Here is a 21,715-nt window from a genome sequence, read left to right on the forward strand (position 1 = left end):
TACCCAAATATTCTCAACAAAGATCAGCTGGCAACACCTTATTGCAAAAATCAAGTCTTTTCTCTTTCATGACTTAACCTCTCTACCACATTTGATGTTCGTCACCATCTTAACACTTGGAGCTTCTATGTCAGCCTCCTTGAGAACTCTTCTTCCTTCACCAGTTCCTTAAGGGTGGCCATTTCCCAAGGTGCAGGCTTCAGCTGAGATAGGTCCCCATGAGTGTTGAAACATTAGAGTAAATGAATTAAATTTGCATTTTCTAAGACCTATGATCCCCAAAAGATCAAGAACCACTGATAAAGATTAAACTCTGAGTTTTGTTTTTGTTTTTTTGTTTTTTTTGGCTTTTCTAGGGCCGCACCCACGGCATATGGAGATTCCCAGGCCAGGGGTCTAAATGAAGCTATAGCCATTGGCCTACACCACAGCCACAGCAACTCAAGATCTGAGCTGCATCTGTGATCTTCACCACAGCTCATGGCAACACCAGATCCTTAACCCACTGAGCGAGGGCAGGGACTGAACCCACAACCTCATGATTCCTAGTTGGACTCATTAACCACTGAGCCACGAGGGAAACTCTTGAGCTCATTTTCAATTTGATAGCCACTCCTCCAAACATCCCCACTCATTGCTTAAAATTTCCCCTATTGTCCGTAATGAGTCATACTGTACCTTTGCTAAAATCATTTCCTCTGCCTTAATTTCCCAAACTTCTCCATGCGGAATTCTCCCTCTTCTAAGTTTCTAGAGTACTTTGTATCTGCCACCAGCATATATTTACAATATATTTGATGACATATAAATCTGTGAACAAGGAACCCAATCAGTATTGTGCCTCCAACACTAAACAAAAACGAATTTTACTAAACCATCAAATCTTGTTCCCAAGAAATCAACCAATTTGTTTTGTGTTAATTACTAAACAGGACTTACTACTCATTCATGGCAAAGTTTTTAAAACACTTGTTTAGGGCATTATGACCAACACATGTATTTTAAAACCAAATGTTATTAGTAATAAAAACCCCAAATTTCAAACTACATTGAATAAAATTTGTAACAAACACTTTGGCATCACAAGTAGTCAGTAATAGGATCCTAACTACAATCTAGATACTCTACTACAAAGGGATGGTTGATCTAGGTAAGTGATTCTAACCTGAGTGTTTATCAGAACCACTTGAGGAGCTGTTAAAAATACACAGTTGAACAACACTGGGGTTAAGCCACATACAACATAGCTGGCCCTCTCCATGCCTTGTTCCTCCACATCTGTGGGTTCAACCAACCATGGACTACACTGGTACTACAGTATTTACCATTGAAAAATATCCATGTGTAAGTCAACTTGTGCAGTTCAAACCTACCGCTGTTCAAGTGTCAAGTGAGAATTATGACTCTACAATTCTCCAGAATTTTAGATTTAGGTCAAGGATAAAGCTAGGCCTGTGGGTATTTTTGAATGTCCCCTGCATTTATTTTCTGGTGAAAAATACTGGCTAAGAACTATTTTCTATGAAATATGTTTGACATGCCTTCAACTTATATGTATATGTATTTTTATTATTTAAGCATTTTCATTATTCTGAAATAACTTAAGTATCTTCACTATCTTACCCAAAGTTACTTATAGGGCACCGCTTTCTGCAATATGGGTACTCCTTTAAAGCTTAATGTGCCTCTTAATTCTCAAAGTCATTAAGTCTCAATCTACAGAAAATAAAATTTCCTTACATGGTTTTTTTTCTTTAAATTGAGGTATAGAGAATGGACACCTAGTTCACTAGATGAGTATGTTTTGATAGAGGAATTATTTGTATGTAAATATATTGAATATGCACTAACTCCAGCCTTTACAAAAATAAAAGCAATTGTCACAAACACCTATTATACTAACACTAAGAAATATTATACCCATACACAATACTAATAGATTTTATAACTAGATAAAAAAATTACTTCAGGGTAATTCTTCAAATATTAAGTTTCCAGAGGATATTCAACATTTTTAAATACAAAAACAAGTACTTAAAATCACCTAGGTTGAGGTTGAATACTTTCATTTCTTTGTTAGGTAAAGATCCAAAATTCACTGATATATTCCAGGTGGTCAATTCAAAAAAAATCTAAAAACTTATTTAAATAAACATTAAGACTACTAACTTCCTTCATAGCATTCCTATTCTAGGAACTGATAAAATTTGCTTGGAAACTCAGGGATCAAAAACTCTCTATAAACTTACCACAAATTTTCAATATTAAAAACATCTTTGCTATCTCACTTGCAAGTTTTTCAGTCTCTTGACTTAATGGGTGTTTTGCTCAAGTGAGTAACCTCACATAATCTTCTTCATACATCCTAAATACTTTTTAAAACTCTAAAAATTTAAAGGAGTCTGAAGATTCAAATTTTAACCTTGTAGCTTCAAAATAAATGTACATTCCATTGATTTCTATAATTCCAAGTAATTCTTAATTCACATCACAAGCTTAAGTCTCACATTTAGAAAAACTGTGTTTTTATGTGTATCCAGAGTTATCCTATGCATTCAAGATATTTATTGACAGTGTCAGACTGGGCCTGGAAAAAAAAACGGAAATCTTTAATCCCACCGTATCCTCGTAGAAAGTAACTGGATTTTTAAAAAACATCTCAAATGCTCATATTAATATTGTTGATTTTTCCTTCTTTTATGATTAAACATACATAAATTCAAAACCAAAATCTTTTCAAATAACTCTTGCCATGGTTAACAAAACTTGTCTTTTATCAAGAACCTTCATATAAACTCACATTTCTGATAAATCAAAATATTCTGCATTGCTTTAAAAGGGGAAACAAAAAACAAGGTTTGTAAAATGGCATCGATAAAATCCTTAGTGATCAACGTGAGCTAACAGTTACAAGTTTTTTTCCCAAAAGTTCTACTTAATAAGAAAAAAAAAAAAGTAATCTGCTAGAACTCTACCCTTCCTTTTTAAGTAAATATACCTCTTTATGGTAACTTCAGTATCTGAAATTAAGAATCGCCAAATAAAATGCTAAGAAAAAATAAATCACACAGATTTTCCAACCCCATATCACTGCAATTATTTTAAATGCATAGGAATACAACAAACTCAAAAGAAAAAAAAATAGTGTTTTATTAACTACCACACTGTTATAATACACTTTCAACGTACAATAAGGTAGCCTTTAAATTTGAGGTGGTCTTAAGAATAACAAATGAACAGAATTCCAAATTTCTGAAATAGGTGAACTGCTGCAGTTACAGGTATACATTTAGGAAACTTGTATAGCTCTTATAAGACCAGCAATGAAACTTTATTTTGTACATTTTTTAATAATTGAAAATATAAACAATAATTAAAAAATAAAAAGAAAATACAGCATAATAAAAAACATACATTTCTCAATTAATTGTATTGGATACATATAAATTTTAAGGAAAAAGCAAAAAAGAAAATGGTTGATATTTAAGTGCAGACTACCTAGACCAAAAACAAACAAACAAAAAAAAGACTTAAAAAAATATCATAAAACCTCTAGTTTTCTATGACTAATATCCATATGGTTGGAGTATCGTCACTATGGAAGTAATTTTGTTATGTTTGCATATGTTATACTTTATTGGTAATTTACATGATGGCTTTTAAGGCCCTGGCAGACATATGGGTTTTGGAAACAAGATTGGATTTAAAAATCACTGCTAAGACGCAATACACCTTATTTTTTGGTCCTCCAATATTCAAGAAAAGGGATAATACACTATAACATTTTCTTACCACCCAAATGCCTCAACCTATACATTTAAACTTTTTTAAACATTGGTTATATTGCCCAACTTGGTTACTGAAAGAATATTAACAAGACATTATTTTGGCAAATTAAATCTTAAACATGGCTTTTCGACAGGATTTAAAAGGTGACTATCCCTAGAGTTCCATGTTAAAATGTAGTTTTCAAAATCTTACAAGAGTAATGCTTAAAATATTGTACATAGTTAACCTAATTAAAATAATTAGCTTCAAAATGACAAATTGATAAGCTAAGTAAAGCCTACACTATGTAACATTTGCTTGGAAACTTGATTTGTCAGTTATGCATAATAAAAATTCCAGTCATCAAGAAAATTACAAAAATTTTTATCATAACATGATTTCTTTCACCCACCAACTTTTTTTTTTATCTTACAATAGATAAATACCAACATGTTCTCATTTTTACACTAAACCACACAGGATTGATGCATTTGGTTAGACTACCATTCGCATTGTTAAATTCAATTTTCTCTTTATATAACTTGGTAAAATTTCATTTCTTCTAGATTCCAAAAGTACCTACAAAACCCATGCAATTTTACCATTTTTAATATACTATGGAATATCATACAAAGTAAGGCATTTCAGTGTCATGTATAACCAAGTTACTGTCAATCCAAAAATTTTTGCACATCAATAAAAAGATATCTAAGAACTTAGGAACAATATTCTTCTCACTACTGTATAAAAATAACCACAATGAATAAGTATTTGTGTAATATTTACTCCATTGTCTCATTTCCAGAAACTGTGACAAGCTGTAAAGGTATTTCAGTGTTGGTAAGGATATCTTGATTGCTGGTGGTGGAAGTATTAACAGTTCCTATCCCTGAAACAGAACCTTGTTGAATATTTGCAAGGATAAGTGTTGTTCCTCCTGCAGTAATCAAAGTATCATCTCGTGCAGCTTCCACAGATGCCAGCACTGTACTGCTAGAGTGAATACCTTTCTTATTCTGATGTGTTTTAATATGTTTGGCAAGGTGATCACTTCTCATAAAGCGTTTTGAACATTCTGGACAAACAAATTTCTTCTCACCTGTTAAAAAAATTAAGTTACTTAGTTTTAATTCACCATAAACAGACTGATCATTTCCTGAGAAAGAAAATAAACCATCACTGACAGTTAGGGACAGGGAGCAGAGTTCAATTAGAATTGTATTAGTTTCATGAGCTTATCCCTACAAAATCTCTCATAGAATATTCCTCCTCAAAATAAATCTGTCAACTCTATTTTTAGGGGAAAAGCAATCTTCAAACTCATTAGACTATACACTGATAGATAAGGATTCAATACCTCAACTACACTAGTTTGTTTTGAAACATCTGTCACAGGATACCAATTTTAAAATGACCATCTAGAACATACTTTCTTCTTTAAAGAAAAATACAGTTTTAAGGTATTAACATGTCAGAGCTTTGCCACTTAACCTTCAACCCTTACTGTGAATTCAAGTAACTACACAGAGTACTTCTAGATTAAAACAAAGACACAAGCTTAAACTCCAATAAGGACTGAGTAATCCCAACAATAATGGATATGGCTGGCTGACTCGATTTCAGCTGGAATGATCAAAAGCAAGCCTAATACATCATAATGTTTAAGATAATAAGGCTCTTTTGCCTAAATTTATTGCCCAGCATGACTAAAATGCCTTTTTAAACACAAAAGACAGGATGAACTTCTATTATGGTGAAGACCTACTATGCAAAAGGGTTACTGGAATACAAGGCAAAGGCCAACCTAAAGGAATCCAGAAAGAATTCAATCAATAGGCAAATCTAGTGTTTTCTTAATTTATTTCAAAATGTCTTCCCTATTTCTTATTTCAGCACCCTTTCTCTGAGCAGGTCCCCATCAGACCTCATACCTGAACTATATTTCAATGACACGCTAGACTTTCCCTCTCCAATCCAACAAATCAATGTCAAACAAATCTTCCTTAAATGACCAATTTTATTACAGTACAAAACTTCACCATGGTACTAAGCAGTACGGGAATGCAAGAGTAACCAAACAGTTTAGACTCTCCATTACCTAACTTGTAAGGACTTCTATAATGTGGCTCAATCCTACTTAACAGAAATGTTTTAAATAAAATCTCATCTTCAACTCATGACAAATTGTCTCTCACTCCATCTAGTCACATACTATTCTATTCTTCTGGGAAGGCACTTCCCAAAGTTCCTCTTGAACCATGAGTCCTGAGAGATGCTAGCATGGCAAAAGGCACACTACCTCCCACAACTTAAGAGATTCACATTCAATCAAAGGTCCTAAGAGGCACTCCTTGAAGGTACTTGTATCTAATAACCTTCTTTAACACAGTGTTCTCCACACTTATTTTATCAGACCTTTCCCCCTTCTACACTTATTTTATCACAAACCTTTCCCCCTTCTACATTATTTCTTTTTATATCCTGTTGATCAAATTCCACTGCAGAAAATTCTATCATAGGGCCATCTTAAGGTCTATCCCAAGCCCACTGCCCCCAAATATTTTACTATCCCAGGTAATAATGACCTCTGCCTGAACATACTTTATCTAACTTTCTTATATTGTTTGTTGCTAGACACATCAAACAGGTTAAGCTTATCTGATGAGACAGAAATTAAAACAAATACAATATATGTGTACTACAACATTATTTCATAGGTTGTTTTTTATATATTTAGATCTAGGAGACTTCAAAGTCCATACTGCCCTCTGTTTCACCATAGTTCTTTCTTCTAAGCTCTCTCAACACTGTACATGCATTAATACATTTTTCAATTCTTCAGTGCTGAGCACAGACTGATGAACGACTTGATCATTAAATGGCAGTGGGAGAAAACGAAGTGTATAAGTTACATTAAATTAGGATTCAATTTGGGGTCATTCCTAGATCCATTTCATATAACCACCACATAAGACTATGCAAAAACAATTAAATGAAAGAGGCCTGACATCAACAATGCCTTGGTTATTCCTCAAGGAAATGTCTTTTGCTTATCTCACAGATATTAAATGGAAGAAAAGGTGAATTTATCAGAGGAAAAGGAATTATTCTTTTTTTCCCTTTCTTTTTAGTTCCCGGGTTAGGGGTCAAATTGGAGCTGCAGCTGCGAGCCTACACCACAGCCACAGCAACACCAGATCCAAGCTGTATCTGTGACTTACACTGCAGCTTGAGGCAATGCCCGATCCTTAACCCACTGAGTGAGGCCAGGGATCAAAACCAGCATCCCCATAGATACTAGTCAGATTCTTAACCCACTAAGCCACAATGGGAACTCTGAATTAGTCTTTATTGTAGAAGAGGAAAATAAGACACACCAAGACTAAAAGCAGACAACTAATTTAAAACGCTAACATAATTAATAATTAGTGCAAATGTGGCTTAAGACATTCAACAATGTGAAAACAAAAACCAAAAAAAGCTAACTGAAAAAGAAAAAAGAAGTTAAGCAAAGTCTGCATAAACAAAACATTTTTTAATAAGATAAGCCATAGTAGCTTGTTCGGAATTAGTAGTTTTAAATTGGTGTAAGTTGATATAATTGGCTGTATTTTAAAAGATTCAGTTCAGTAAGGTATGCTTTAAAAAATGTAAGGTAGTATGTAGTCTTATACTTCATTTTTGTCTGTTAAAAGTAAATATTAGTAACCTGTATGTGTTCTTCTGTGCCTCTGTAATTCATCACTTCGAGTAAATCTTTTACCACAGAACATCCAGTTACAAATAAAAGGGCGCTCCCCAGAATGCCAACGCAGATGAGCTCTCAGATGTGAGGTCTTCCCATAGACTTTACCACATCCTGGTATATGACAAATGTGTTGCTTCTTTTTCCCAAGATTGGTACCTCTAAAAAACACACAGAGAATAATATACACTTATATGATAATATTCAAATGGACATTACCACCATTCATATAATAAATATTCCCCATGCTGAATTTCAAATAAAGACATTATTACCATGAGGTCAATCAGAAATGAAGATCATTTAAAATCAATTTAAATAAAAATTTATAACATTTACATACTAATTTTACTCCAAAATTAATGTGATTTCTGTCCAAATGTAAATTTGCTCAAGAAATATATAATTTAAAAGGCTATTTCATACATAAGTAATGTATAATAAAGCTATTTATTATTCTGTCAGAACCATTCACAAATTCCATGCATAGGCCCAATTCAATTAAGTTAGTTACAGGGGAAACTAAACGGTCTACTCATAGTCATGATATCAGCTAATTTAAAAATAAATAAAGCAATAATAAATGCATAACAGGTACAATAAGGGACCTTAAGCAGACTTTAACATGATTTTAAGCATATTTTTTCATATATTTATATGGCCACACTCTGAACATAGACTGACTTGGAGAAAAAAATCAGAAAAAAAATCTAGACAAAGCTATCATCTTAGATCCCTAGCACTGTATGAAAAAACAAACAAACAAAAAAACTATAGTTAAAATTCTCTTCATATTAACCATGTGAAGATAGCCAAAATTATAAATCAGAGATAATAAAATACAGTTCTCCACACTACGATACTTGACATCTGATACATTTCAGTATTTGATACCAAGAATAGGGTTTAGAAGGTATGTGCTTATTAGATAGGTGAACGCAGGTATCTTAGCGTAAGCAAAAAGAAAACCTTTTTGATTTCAGAAATGATATTCAAATTTTATTAAACATTACAGAAAATGTTATTACCCAACCTCAAAAAAATTAGCTAGTTACTGATAAAAACAAATGAGTTTATTAAAAAACATGACATTTTAGACTCATCAATCGTCAAAATTGTATTATATAAACTGTGCAGTTTCTTTGAGATTTAAAAAAAGGTACATTTAAGATCTCCCCCCAACTTTCCCTCCTCCCACAATCTCACAGTCCAGGTATAGTCTGCAAACCTTCCATAAGCCTGCAAATCTTCCTGTATAGAATATACCTATCGCTTTTTAAATTTTACTGGAAAAAAATGCATATTTCCCCACATTTATATTTTAATGTACTCACACTCAGTAGCATGTGAAATTGCCATAGGACAAACAGTGCTAAACGGTGCAGTGCTGGCTGTTAGATGCAATAGGTGTTCTGAACAGGGAGACATCAATGTGGACTCCAGTAGTTAGAGAAGGCTTCGTGGAGGAGGTGGGTAGGATTTAGATAGAAAGGAGGGAAGGCATTCCAGGCAGAGGAATAGCATAAGTAAAGACAAGGAGGAGTCATGCTGTTGTCTCAAGGGCAAGGACGTCATAATCTAACACAATTCTAGTTTCTGCTCCAGTCCACCCCCAATTTCTACAACTCTCTTCAAAGAGCTGAGTTGAGTGAAACAGGTTTTTCTGGCTCACCTGTGATGCCAAAGTCTTATTAACCCAAAGCCAATATTATTTCCATTTAATTTAGCTTTTTAAAAAGTTTTATTCTTAAACAGCCCTAAGAAAAAGAGCAATGTTTGAGGCTATTAGTGTGTATAAACCAATTTTACATATTGTGTTCACCATAGCAATTTCACAGAGAACCCAAGTCAGTCCACTTTACACTCATAACTTCTTGCCTCTCTTCTAAGCGTACCACCCAGGTGAATCAGTGTGCTTTTTATAAAAACTGCTTATTCTACTAACAACAAAATTTAGCTTGAGAGCATGAACAAAGCACAAGATTGTAACAAATTATAGCAACAAATCTGAGTTCTCAAAGAATCAAGAATCCAAAGGAAGATGTTTCCAAATGAATTATAAGGAAACGAGACATATTCACTGTTTGAAAATGAGACAGGCATCTAAGAAAGAAAAAAACAGATGGAGAGTGTGAAAATATATAAGAGAAAAAGCTTAATACCCAGATCCAAGTATCTATTAAAAATTTTTTTTTAGGCAAGATAATATCTAGATAGGCTAGATATGAAAATTATGGCATGTGATATGAAGGAAGTAAAGAACTGAAGTGAATTTCTCAACAAACCTCAAATAATGTAAGATTTGCCATGTTTTCTTCTTAATTTATATAGTCATAACACTAATACCTATTATATGACCTAAAAAAACTAACAAATTTAAGTTTCTGTTTTTCACTGATTAAACTTACACCCAAAATTTTAATAATGCGAAGACAGTAACAATAAATAAAGGTCACTTCTGAGTAGAGGAGTTAATAGGGAAAGTTAAGCAAATTGAGTCCTTTCTTTTGCTTGGGGTAGAAAAAATGAAACACAAACTGAAATGCCGACATGGAAGAAATTAGATTTTGCAAAATGACTTAATTTTTAAAAAATGGACTGAGATCTAATTCACACAAAACCCTTATAACAGTAATGGCTTTAGAATTTTTACTTTATAAAATGATTTGTCTCTTCTATTAGAGTAAAAAGGTTCTTAAAGGCTGGTCCTACTTAATAAATATTGGCTAAATGCTCAAATGAATACAATTTTTAAATATTTAATTATATTTTTCACCTTGCTCACAAGGTAAATAAATAAAACTTCCTAAAATGCCACCTTTCACATATTCTTTTATTATTTTTTACCCAAGAATACTGCTGAGGAAAAAAGGCCAATATTCTAAAATGTTTAAAGTACCACCTACCTCACTATTACAAAATAGGATTTACTGTATGTTATGCTTCTATTAATTAGATGTAGTAATTGTCAATGATACAACTGTGCCTACAATGTATGGATTAGTTGAATTTTGTTCAAATGAGCTTAAGAAACAATAGTTTTTCCTTAAGAACTTCAAATTGCTTAGAGTAAATTATTAAAAATGAACTCACAAAGTTCTAGAAAAACATGAGTATTCTTACAATCCTCAGGATAAAAAAGACTTTTAATAGAATAATAATAAGGCATCTCATAAATACTGAACAACTATTATTTTTGTGCTTAAAAAAAGTTTGCAAACTTTAAGTGACAGAAGTCTTTCTTTACTTATATAAATGCATTTTGCAAACCAATGTATAAAACTAGGAAAAAATACCTGCACATATGACAAAGTTAAACACATAATTAACATTCACAAAAGACCAAAAAAAAAAAAAATTCATGAAAGAAACTCTGAAATGGTCAAATAACACACCAAAAATGTTCAATCTCACAAGGTAAAAAAAAATATAGTAAATAAAACAATAGTGAGGTACTACTTTTCATCTGTCAGACACTAAAAGGTTTTTAGAAAGGATAAAATCAATTGTTTCCAAGGGTGTGGGAAAGCAGATACTCTCATATACCACTGATGGAGTATAAATTGACACAAACTTTTCCAGCAGATAATTCTCTTTGGTCCAATAATTCCACCTCTGCCAAGTTATACTGATGAAATAATCAGACAAATGTGCAAAGATGTATGTGTAGGATTAGAATGACAACATAAACTCAAAAAAGATGTTAAATTCTTATATACTCATACAATAGAATGCTATACAGTCATAAAAAATTGATGCAGACTCTACACAGACTTTGAAATATAATCACAAAATTTTTCAAAGTAAGAACAGACATGTAAAACAGTGTGAGTAAGATGATTCTATTTTAGGGAGTTCCCATTGTGTCTCAGCGGAAACGAATCTGAATCTGAGTAGCATCCATGAGGATGCAGGTTCGATCCATGCCCTTGCTCAGTGGGTTAAGGATCTGGCATTGCCATGAACTATGGAACAGGTCACAGAGGCGGCTCAGATCTCGCATTACTGTGGCTGTGGTGTAGGCCGGCAGCTACAGCTTTGATTGGACCCCTAACCTGGGAACTTCCATATGCTTCAGGTGTGGCTGTAAAAAGACTGAGAAAAAAAAAAAAAAGATGATTCTATTTAAAATATATTTAAAGTCTGGAAGGATATATAAAAAATTAGTCATCTTGAAGCAGGGTAGGAGTTTGGTATCCTTTTAATACTCTTCTATTATTTTTGCATTTGTATGAGCATGTATTAGTTTAATAAACATAAATTTAAAAAATTTTCAATTTAAAGAATAACCAAAATATAGACAAGGCCTTGACCCTCAGATTTAACTTTCATGAACACCTTATCTTTAAAATCCCTCTTTTCCTTTCAGGAAAGTTATTGCCTAACCAGAATTCCACACTAATTTATTTAAATTGACTAAAACATTTCAAAGAATAAATAAAATTTCAAACAACTGAATAACTACCAGTAGTAAATACAAATGCCTAAGGGTCAGACAAAGAAACAAATCCACTTGGGAGGCAGTACAGTATAGTTGAGGTTCTGGAGTGAGAAACTGGGTCCAAATCCCAGTTGTATATGTTCTTAAGAGTCATTTGACCTCTCCATGCCTCACTTTCAAGACCATCCAGAACACAGTAAGCTCATAGTTACAATATTATTATTGTGAATGGGCTAGCCAAGGTACAAATCAACTCAAAGGGCAGGTATCTATCTGATCAAACTCATTAATTATATTAATAGTTTGGGGGAATCTATTTAAATAGTTCATTTCTGAAAGAAGTATGTTAAGGTCTTTTACAATGACTGGAGGGTATGGTTACAGAATGTCTTTAGAGTTCCATCAGGTTTTGCTCCATATCTTTCAAAGTTGTGAGGGAAAGGGACCATGGGCTATCAAAGCTTCTTGGTGAAAATTTCACATTATTAAGAAATATATCCCTATCTATCTATTTGATATTTTCACCTTAATCTTACCATGTCTGATATTAACACTAATATCTAAGTTTTTTCTTTTTTTGTCTGCCTTTTCTAGAGCCGCTCCTGCGGCATATGCAAGTTCCTAGACTAGGGCTCCAATAGGAGTGTAGCCACCGGCCTATGCGAGAGCCCCAGCAACGCGGGATCTGAGCCGCGTCTGCAACCTACACTACAGCTCACGGCAACACTGGGTCCTTAACCCACTGAGCAAGGCCAGGGATCGAACCCGCAACCTTGTGATCCCTAGTCGGATTCGTTAACCACTGAGCCAGATGGGAACTCCTCTAAGTTTTCTTTTTGTTAACATTTGCCTAATAAATCTTTTCCATCCCATTATTTTCAACATTCCTGTGCCAATTTAAGATGTTCCTTAGAATCAATATAAGGCTATGTTTTATGTTTAAATATGATCTGAGTCTCAATCTCTTTATTATTAAGCCTAATGCATCCACATTTAATATAATTACTGATCTGTTTTGAGATTTCTTCCCTATCATCTGTTATTCTTTCTTAATATTTATCTTTAAAAAAAACCCTGAACTATTAGTTGTACTTTAAAAAAAATTCCATCAAGCCTTATTATTAATTTCTGTTGAAAATGGAAAATACTTATGCTTTATAAACTCTCCTGAACTTCTAATTTTTATATTATATAACTGATTCTCAGGATAAGAATCAACTTTTTAATCAGTATTTAGCCAAATCCCATTGCTGGTTTGAAAATATACTAATTTCTGATATGGGCCTGTTGCAATGGCATCTTGTTACACTTTTTTTTAACATAAAACTAAGTAACTTTAGGTTTTTTTTGGGTTTTTTTTGTTTTTTTTTTAAAGCATTTAGGTCGGAAAATTTGGTTTCATATATTTTGTTCTCTTTTTCTGCTACACTCATAGAGACAAACACATAAAATGATCATGTAATGAATAATTCCCCATAATTAAGTGACGTGCATGAAGCATTGCAAAAATCAGGATGATGATATTAACAGTCTTAAAAAAAAAAAAAAAAAGTATGTTTCATGTGTGCATACCTCCCACCACCTTCTTTACAGTTGGGACAGGTGCAAGCTACCCTCCGAAGTCTTTTTCCTTCTTGATGTTGTTGGTCCCCTTCTTCATCTACCACCTGTACTCTTAAATGTGTTAGATCATTGGTATTCAATGTAGAATCACCACTGAGCTGCCACTCTTCAGGATCAGGTTCTTCTTCCTTGATCCTAATATCTAAAGAAAAAAACAAATACAGATGAGAAGCAGCCCATTGGCCCAAAAAGATAGCATGAAATCTGAGCCTCTCTAAGGTGAAATGAATACTACATAAAAGTCAAAAATCATCTGTCTGTGGAGCATAATCATTGCTCCTTGTTGTGACTTTTTCTTTTAAAACAATCTATTTTATTCTAAATGAGATTAAGCCAAAAAGGGAATAAAGCCAGCATGAGAGCTTGCTTTTTAAGATTAAGAAAAACTTTTGAGCAAGCTGAGTCATAAAACAATCTGAAACTCAAATTTTAATTGTTCAAATAGTCAATGAATTCAATGGTCAACTCAGATTGGAACAAATTCTATTGCTTTAAACTTCTCTTTTACAGACTGCATCAATTATGCCTGCTTGTAGGTACTATGGGAATGCAATTATGCCTAAATGTAGGCACCATGAAATTACTACTTATAAACTTGAGCCCTAAAGTCACATTATCATTAAATATCTATAATGGCCACACTACAGTATCACTGCGGAAGGAGGTGCATAAGTAGAGCTTCTATTTTCAAGGAGTTTTACTATAACCCAGACTGGGAAACAAAATGAGCATGCCATGGTAAGGAAGTGTGGATATGGCAGGAAGCTATGTCATTGTCTCAGTATAGCCAACCATCTTTCTTTAAATCAATAATGATATAACATCATTTTCTAGGTGAAACTAAGAACTTCTTTCATCTCAGAAAACTAATTCTTTTTTTTAAAAAAAAATGATACATGATTTAGAACACAGAATATAACTATCTTTGGTAAAACATAAATTCCTGCAAATTTTTATTTTGATGTATGTAAAGTAAAAACCTCAGTGGAAATTTATCAATTTAAACGTATATTAGTCACTAATAATTAAAGAAAAAAAGTCAAGTGTGTTCTAATTTCTGAGTTTATGCTAATAAAAACTAGAACGTACAACCATGAAAAATGCCTCAAACATTTTAAAACTAATTTATTTTATCAGATAAACTACAACTAAGAAAAAAGGAGGTAAATGGGAAGAAAGGTGACTCTGGCCTGGGCAACAGGGTAGATGGTGGTACCATTCACTAAGATAGGAGGTACTAGAGAGGGCTCAGGCGGAGGTAAAGAAGGGCAAAGACAGTTAATGCGTTCAAAGGTGAAGGTCATAAGGCTGAACAGTGTGTGAGACGAACCAGCAAAAAAGCTAGACCTACACAGAAGGAGCCCACCCAGAGAAGTAGGTTAAATCACTCAAGGGCTATGAGTAGAATGAGAAGAGAAAGTGGCCTGTGAGGAATACAGACATTTAAGGAACAGGCAGAAGAGGAGCCTGATAAGGAAAGGAGTACCCAGGAAAACATGCAACATTAAAGAAAGGAAAGAAAGAGGAAGTGATCAACATCACACACTGCAGAAATATCAAAAAGGAAACTAAGTAAATGGGCATGAAGTAGAAAAGTGTTTAATAGAAAGGAGAGATAAATTTTTCAAAACATCTAGCTTGAGGGAGACAGAATCATGACAGTAGAGGCTAAAGGGGACCAAAGAAGAGAGTCTGCAGGAGGGAGTGTTTTGTTTTCTTTTTGAAGATAGGAAATTCTTGAACATGTGTACATGCTTGTGAGAAAGGTGCATTACAGAGGGAGAAGTTGAAAACACAGGAATGAAGTCCCTAAGAAGTCAGAAGGGGATGGTGATCCGGAATACTTACAAGTTTAGCTGATGGAGCACAGCCACCTCTTCCTCTATTACATGAGGGAAAAGAGATAAGGGCACATTCACTCAGTAATTAGCTACTATGTGCCACAAACTGTGCTAGACTCCAGATGCAGAGAGAATTTGATGGCTAGAAATTAAGGGAAACTGGTTTCCATTTCCCCAGTGTAAGGATGAAGAATTAGATATGTATAGAATTCATCCAGATACACAACATAAATGGATACTGACCTCTTTTTCTTTATAATCAGGTGTCTACCAACATCATGTCAAAACATTTAAGTACTTGCACAAATAATGCATAGTAATAGCTTTTTTTTTTTTAACAAGTTATATAAAAGACATAACGTATGGGTATCACATATCCAGATTTGGACAATTTTAAGTCCATAAAATGAGAAATTTTATTAGATGTTTTGAAAGCTGCTTATCTTTATACATTTGTGACAAGACAGCAAGAAAAAAGGAGGACAAAATACTATCAAGAATGAATAAAATTTTCCACCGTGGCACAACGGGATCAATGGCATCCCTGGAGAGCTGGGATGCAGGTTCAATCCCCTGCCCAGTATAGTGGGTTAATGATGTGGTGTTGCCACTTCTGTGGTGTAGGCCAGAAACTCCACATGCTGCGGGCGGCCAAAAAAGGGGAAAAAAAAAAAAGAAAAAGAAAAAAAGAATAAAGAATGTAGAGAGATAGAAGAAAGACAACAAAGAGAACAAAACAAAACAAAACAAAAAAACACAAAAAACAACCAATGAGAGCAACAATGAAATGCAACCTGACTGAGGAGATAAAGATATTATAGGGCATGCCTGCTCTTACTGCTAATTCTCATACTGGAACCTAGAAAATATTCTCAAAGAGTGTGTCATGGGCATGGATACTTATAACCTAGTTCTCTTTCTTATTGAATACAAATACAACATGGCACATAGAATTCAACATGTCCAAACTGAACACACCTTGTTCACTCACCAAAACCTCTCCCTGCATCCATTTAAGTAATAATTACAAGCCACCTAATTGCTCAAACTATCAACTTCAGATGGAGTCCTGTCAGTTCATTCCCAGCCTCTCATCATTCTTCTGCCTAACAATCCATTTCTACACGGCTTCCGGGATTTTCTTCCTAAATAAAAATCTAACGGCAACACTTTCCTGATTCATTACCTGCATTAATTCTCTATTTTCTACAGTATTGAGCCCTAAATCATTAACTTGGTATTCAAGAACCTTCTCAATGTGGCCTCAACCTGTTCTTCCAACTTCAATATTAAAATACTGAAATTCTCATCATTTTCAGAACACAGTCCTTTCTCAACATCACACCCTCTTGCTTCTTGCTTGGCCTGTTTTCTAGCTCTTTCCCTTTTCATCTAACTAACCCCTACTATCCCTCGAGATTAGTGCCAATGTCATCTCCTTTATTCATGATTATAGTAGAATTAATTCTATTTGTTGACTCCTACATCCCTTTAGATAATGAATGCTTCACACCAAAGTGCTCAGAAAACACAATCAGGCTAAATGAGCAAACCCTTCCCTAAGGAGGAACTTCCAATATAGGTAATAATCTACCTAGAAAGACTTTGCCCTCTACTTTTCTATGTTCCTTCTATCTGCAAATAATACATACAGAGATTTTTAAAAAATTAAGAGTCAATTCATATGGATAGGACCACAAAGTGCTCACTTAAGACAGCAAATTTATTGCCAAACAAGTGTTACATGCAATTTTTAATCATTTTTCTTGCTCATAAACATCTAGATATTCTAGATGTTATTCTAGAATCTTAAGCATAAATTTAACTAATCTAGTAAATCCTAAATAATCCCCCTTTGCCAGCTTGCACATCAATTTAATAGACAATTTATATTTTCCTCAATAACTTAGTGCAGATAATATGAAGATATTTTTTACCATGCTACACTAGTATCCTACATAGCACCTAATTATTCTTAAAAATCTGTTCATAAAGCTCAGGAGAAGGGAAGTAATACCCATCAAAAAGCCCATAGTGTGAAAAGGTATTCAATACTACTAGATATCAGGAGGGTTAAAATTAAAAATCACAGTGAAATATCCTACACATATACCAACATGACTAAATTTGAAAACAGACCAGACCAATTATTCCCACAAAAAGTAGCACAGCAACTATTCTCTACGACTGCTGGTACTCTCCCACACCACTGGTGGGTGTATAAATCGGTATAACAACTTTGGAAAATGTTCTAACTGTATCTTTTCAAGATAAACCCATGTATACTCTATAATCCAAGCAATCTCACTCCAACAGAAATGCATACATGCATGACACCAAAAGTATAAAAACCCATTCTAAACTGGAAGCAACTCTCATATTATTAGCGTTGGAATAGAAAGTAAATCACGATATATTCATTCGTACAATGGAATATGTTAAAACAATGAAAATTAACAACTTATATGCAACAGGAACATCGCACACAATTTTAAACAAAAGAAGACACAAAGTCTCTCATATATATCCCTATCTCTCTATATGGATAGATATTCCATTTAAATAAAGCTCAAAACAACAGAAAATACTACTATATACTGACTGCCTACTTTCATGAGGGGTAATGACTGGGTACAGGGAGACTGCTGAGTTGCTGACAATGTCTTTTTTTCTTGATCCAGGTGACAATTTTCCCCATGTGTTCATTTTACAAAAATTCATCAAGTTATACACATGATCTGTACATTTTCTGGAATGTATACTTCAATATAAAGACTTCTAAATAAAGTAATCCAAGATTACTTAGGATATGCTAAAGAAGTCAATCAATTTTTGTTGTGGTTTCATCTCTAGTTCCTATATAATCAACTAGACCCTTGCCCCACCACTGGAATTAAAAACAAAACCACAAACCAAAAGAAAAAAAAATTTAAGATGCCTATGCTCCAAAAAATTAAGTCCATAATTTGAAGTTTAGACTATAATGTTATTTCACTCAACAGATATGTGAGTGACTACAATATGCTAGTCACTGTTCTAGGTTCTAAGGATAAAAGTTAACAAGAGTTAGGCTCATGCCTTTATCAAGTTACGCTGCATTTTAGTTGGAGAACAGAGAACAAATGTACAAGTAAATATGGCCCATCCTTAAACAATGCAGGGCAGGGGTTAGGAGTGTCATCCCTCTGTTTAACTTAACAGTTGCCCTTCCATATACATCGGCAGATTCAACCAAATAGTACTGTTGTATTTACTATTGAAAAAAACTGCATGTAAATGGATCCAAGCAGTTCAAACTTGTGTTGTTTAAGGGTCAACTGTACATGATATTTCAGGTGGCAATAACTATTATGGGGAAAAGCAGTATAAGGCCAGATAGGAAGTGAAAGGAGAGAAGTACTTGCTGCTTTAAATAGAGTGGTCAGAAAAAGCTTTGCCAATATGGTGACATTTGACCCTCAAAGAGGAACATGAAGGTGGGGCAGAAGTAGAAGAAGATGGATGTACACTTGGTTTGTTGAGAGAAATGAAAGGAAGCCTGTGTGGATAGAATGAAATGAATGTGTAAGAAGAGTAGAAAGTGATAAGATAGAGAAAAAAACGTAATGGTGGGATAAGATCATGAATATGTTATACATTGTGCATTACTTTGTAGGCCATTTAAAAAAAATTATTCAGTGAGTGAAGCCACTGAGAGTAGACTAGTGATTTAATGGCCTAAACTAGCTGTTAATGAGGAAGTAGTGAGAAATGGTCAGTCAGTAGATATATTGTAGGTACCATCAAAGACACTAACAGATTTGATAACAGGGTTATCACATGTGAGGTGTGAGAACAAGGTGTTAAAGAAAACTCCAAGGTTTTAGTCCTAAGCTACTAGAAAGATGGAGGTGCCATTAACTAAAACACACAGTAGATCGAGGTGGAAAAGATTATGGGAAAGGGGTGCCAATCAAGGGTCTATTTTTGGATATTAAAGTTTTGAGATACCTACGAAACAGGTCAGATAGAAGTATGACCTACAGAGAGTTCCCATCGTGGCACAGTGGTTAACAAATCCGACTAGGAACCAAGAGGTTGCGGGTTCAGTCCCTGCCCTTGCTCAGTGGGTTAACGATCCAGCGTTGCCGTGAGCTGTGGTGTAGGTTGCAGACGCGGCTCGGATCCCGTGTTGCTGTGGCTCTGGTGTAGGCCGGTGGCTACAGCTCCGATTCGACCCCTAGCCTGGGAACCTCCATATGCCGCAAAAGCGGCCCAAGAAATAGCTAAAAAGACAAAAAAAAAAAAAAAAGAAGTATGGCCTACAGATATTCTCAACACATGCAGTTTGCTACTGAGAGTCACCTGGAGTGGTGCATATACAGAAAAAAACCTTGGGGTGCCTCAAACCTAACAAGCAGAGATTAAAAAAAAGAAAAGAAAAGAAACCAATTAGGAAATTTGGTGTCTAGAAGCAAAGACAATTATTTCAAGAAGAACAAAATCATAGGTGTCAAATACCTGTTAGTCAAGTAATATGAAGATTGAGAAATGACTTCTGAATTTAAAAACGTAATCATTGGTGATCCTGATAAGAGTTGTTTTAATAAAAAAGAATTGAGGGTACAACCCCGCCCAGAGTGGATTAAAGAGAATGGAAGGAGACGAACTGGAAAAAAGTATATACAACTCTGTCAAGGAGTTTTGCTGGGAAAGCAAGTATTATTAAAAATGGCAGTGAAGTTCCATGGAGTTCCCATCGTGGCGCAGTGGTTAACGAATCCGACTAGGAACCATGAGGTTGCGGGTTCAGTCCCTGCCCTTGCTCAGTGGGTTAACGATCCGGCGTTGCCGTGAGCTGTGGTGTAGGTTGCAGACGCGGCTCGGATCCCGTGTTGCTGTGGCTCTGGCGTAGGCCGGTAGCTACAGCTCCGATTCAACCCCTAGCCTGGGAACCTCCATATGCCGCAGGAGCGGCCCAAGAAATAGCAAAAAGACAAAAAAAAAAAAAAAATGGCAGTGAAGTTCCAAAACTAGCCTACAAAGGTATAGTATATAAGACTACCTGAAGTAGTGTAAACTCACCTTTATTTTCAGCAGCACTATCTATACAATATAAGCTAATATAGAAAATGAATATGCTAATTTAAAAGACTTTTGGTACTTAATGAAAAGCAAGTTTGCTGTGTGTGTGTGTGTGTGTGTGTGTCCTTTAGTCTTTTTCTAGGGCCGCACCCACGGCATATGGAGGTTTCCAAGCTAGGGGTCTAATCAGAGCTGTAGCCACCATCCTATGCCAGAGCCACAGCACCTAGGGATCCGAGCCGCATCTGTGACCTACACCACAGCTCACAGCAATGGCGGATCCTTGACCCACTGAGGCCAGGGATCAAACCTGAAACCTCATGGGTTCCTTCCCTAGTTTTTAGTTAGGGTTTGGGGGTTTTTTTGTTTTTTTTGCTTTTCAGGGCTGCACCTACAGCATATGGAACTTCCCAGGCTAGGGGTCGAATCAGAGCTGCAGCTGCTGGCCTACATCACAGTCACAGCAATGCAGGATCTTTAACCCACTAGGCAAGGCCAGGGATCAAACCCTCACCCTCATAGATACTCGTCACATTTGTAACCCACTGAGCCACAATGGAAACTCCCAGGAAAAACAAGTTTAAATGCAAGAAAAAAATGTAAGCAGTAGAAACAGAAATTCTCAAGTACATTTGCATGTACATGTAAGAACTTTATAAACTAACAGCACTGGTTTATGATATCTATTCTCTACCTCAAAATGTTTAAATTCCCTTTTCATCTGGTCTGATACATGATTGACAATATCTATGTCCCATAATTATGGTCTTTTCTAGGCCTACCCCAATAAAACAAGTCTGTGAAAGGGACATACAAATGCAAAATTTTTTCCCAATTTCTTACATACCTGGGTAAGAACTGAAGAAAAAGAGAGATAAACAGGGACTTCAAATGATGAAAAAATAAAAATACAAACACACCCCATACAGTATGGTCACAAAGGTAGGGCTAATTTTCTTGTATAACCAATGAAAAAACACAAAATTAAGAAAGATACAGCTTAACAGGTTTTTGGTAAATTTAAGTAGAGAAATACCAAAAAAGCAGAGAGCGGCATACAAAAGTGTGATGGTGAGGGTGTAGGTGGATCCAACATCACATAGCTACTAGTGACCTCAAAGAGTCTGGCTGTTTTTGTGGATTAGGAAAAGGATGAAGCCAGTGGGCTGCAAGTCGTCCTGACTGCTTGACATTGTAGTAAAGTTAGAAGAAACATGTACTCCATGAATGTGT

The 21,715-nt window shown here is 34.8% G+C and overlaps 1 protein-coding gene across 1 annotated transcript in view; it reads right to left on the reverse strand.

Annotated features, from left to right (window-relative positions):
- Positions 1-3,126: 3,126 nt before the first annotated feature.
- The window catches only part of SP3 (Sp3 transcription factor), a 49,730-nt gene continuing 31,141 nt past the window's right edge, over positions 3,127-21,715 (reverse strand). The window contains exons 5-7 of the mRNA XM_047772906.1: positions 13,527-13,719; positions 7,478-7,674; positions 3,127-4,867 (exon numbers count right to left, since the gene is read on the reverse strand). Coding sequence (XP_047628862.1) covers positions 4,551-4,867; positions 7,478-7,674; positions 13,527-13,719 — 707 coding nt within the window. The 3' untranslated portion in view covers positions 3,127-4,550. The remainder of the gene's footprint in view (positions 4,868-7,477; positions 7,675-13,526; positions 13,720-21,715) is intronic.

The sequence above is a fragment of the Phacochoerus africanus genome, chromosome 3 (assembly GCF_016906955.1).
Source record: "Phacochoerus africanus isolate WHEZ1 chromosome 3, ROS_Pafr_v1, whole genome shotgun sequence".
Classification (NCBI taxonomy): Eukaryota; Metazoa; Chordata; class Mammalia; order Artiodactyla; family Suidae; genus Phacochoerus; species Phacochoerus africanus.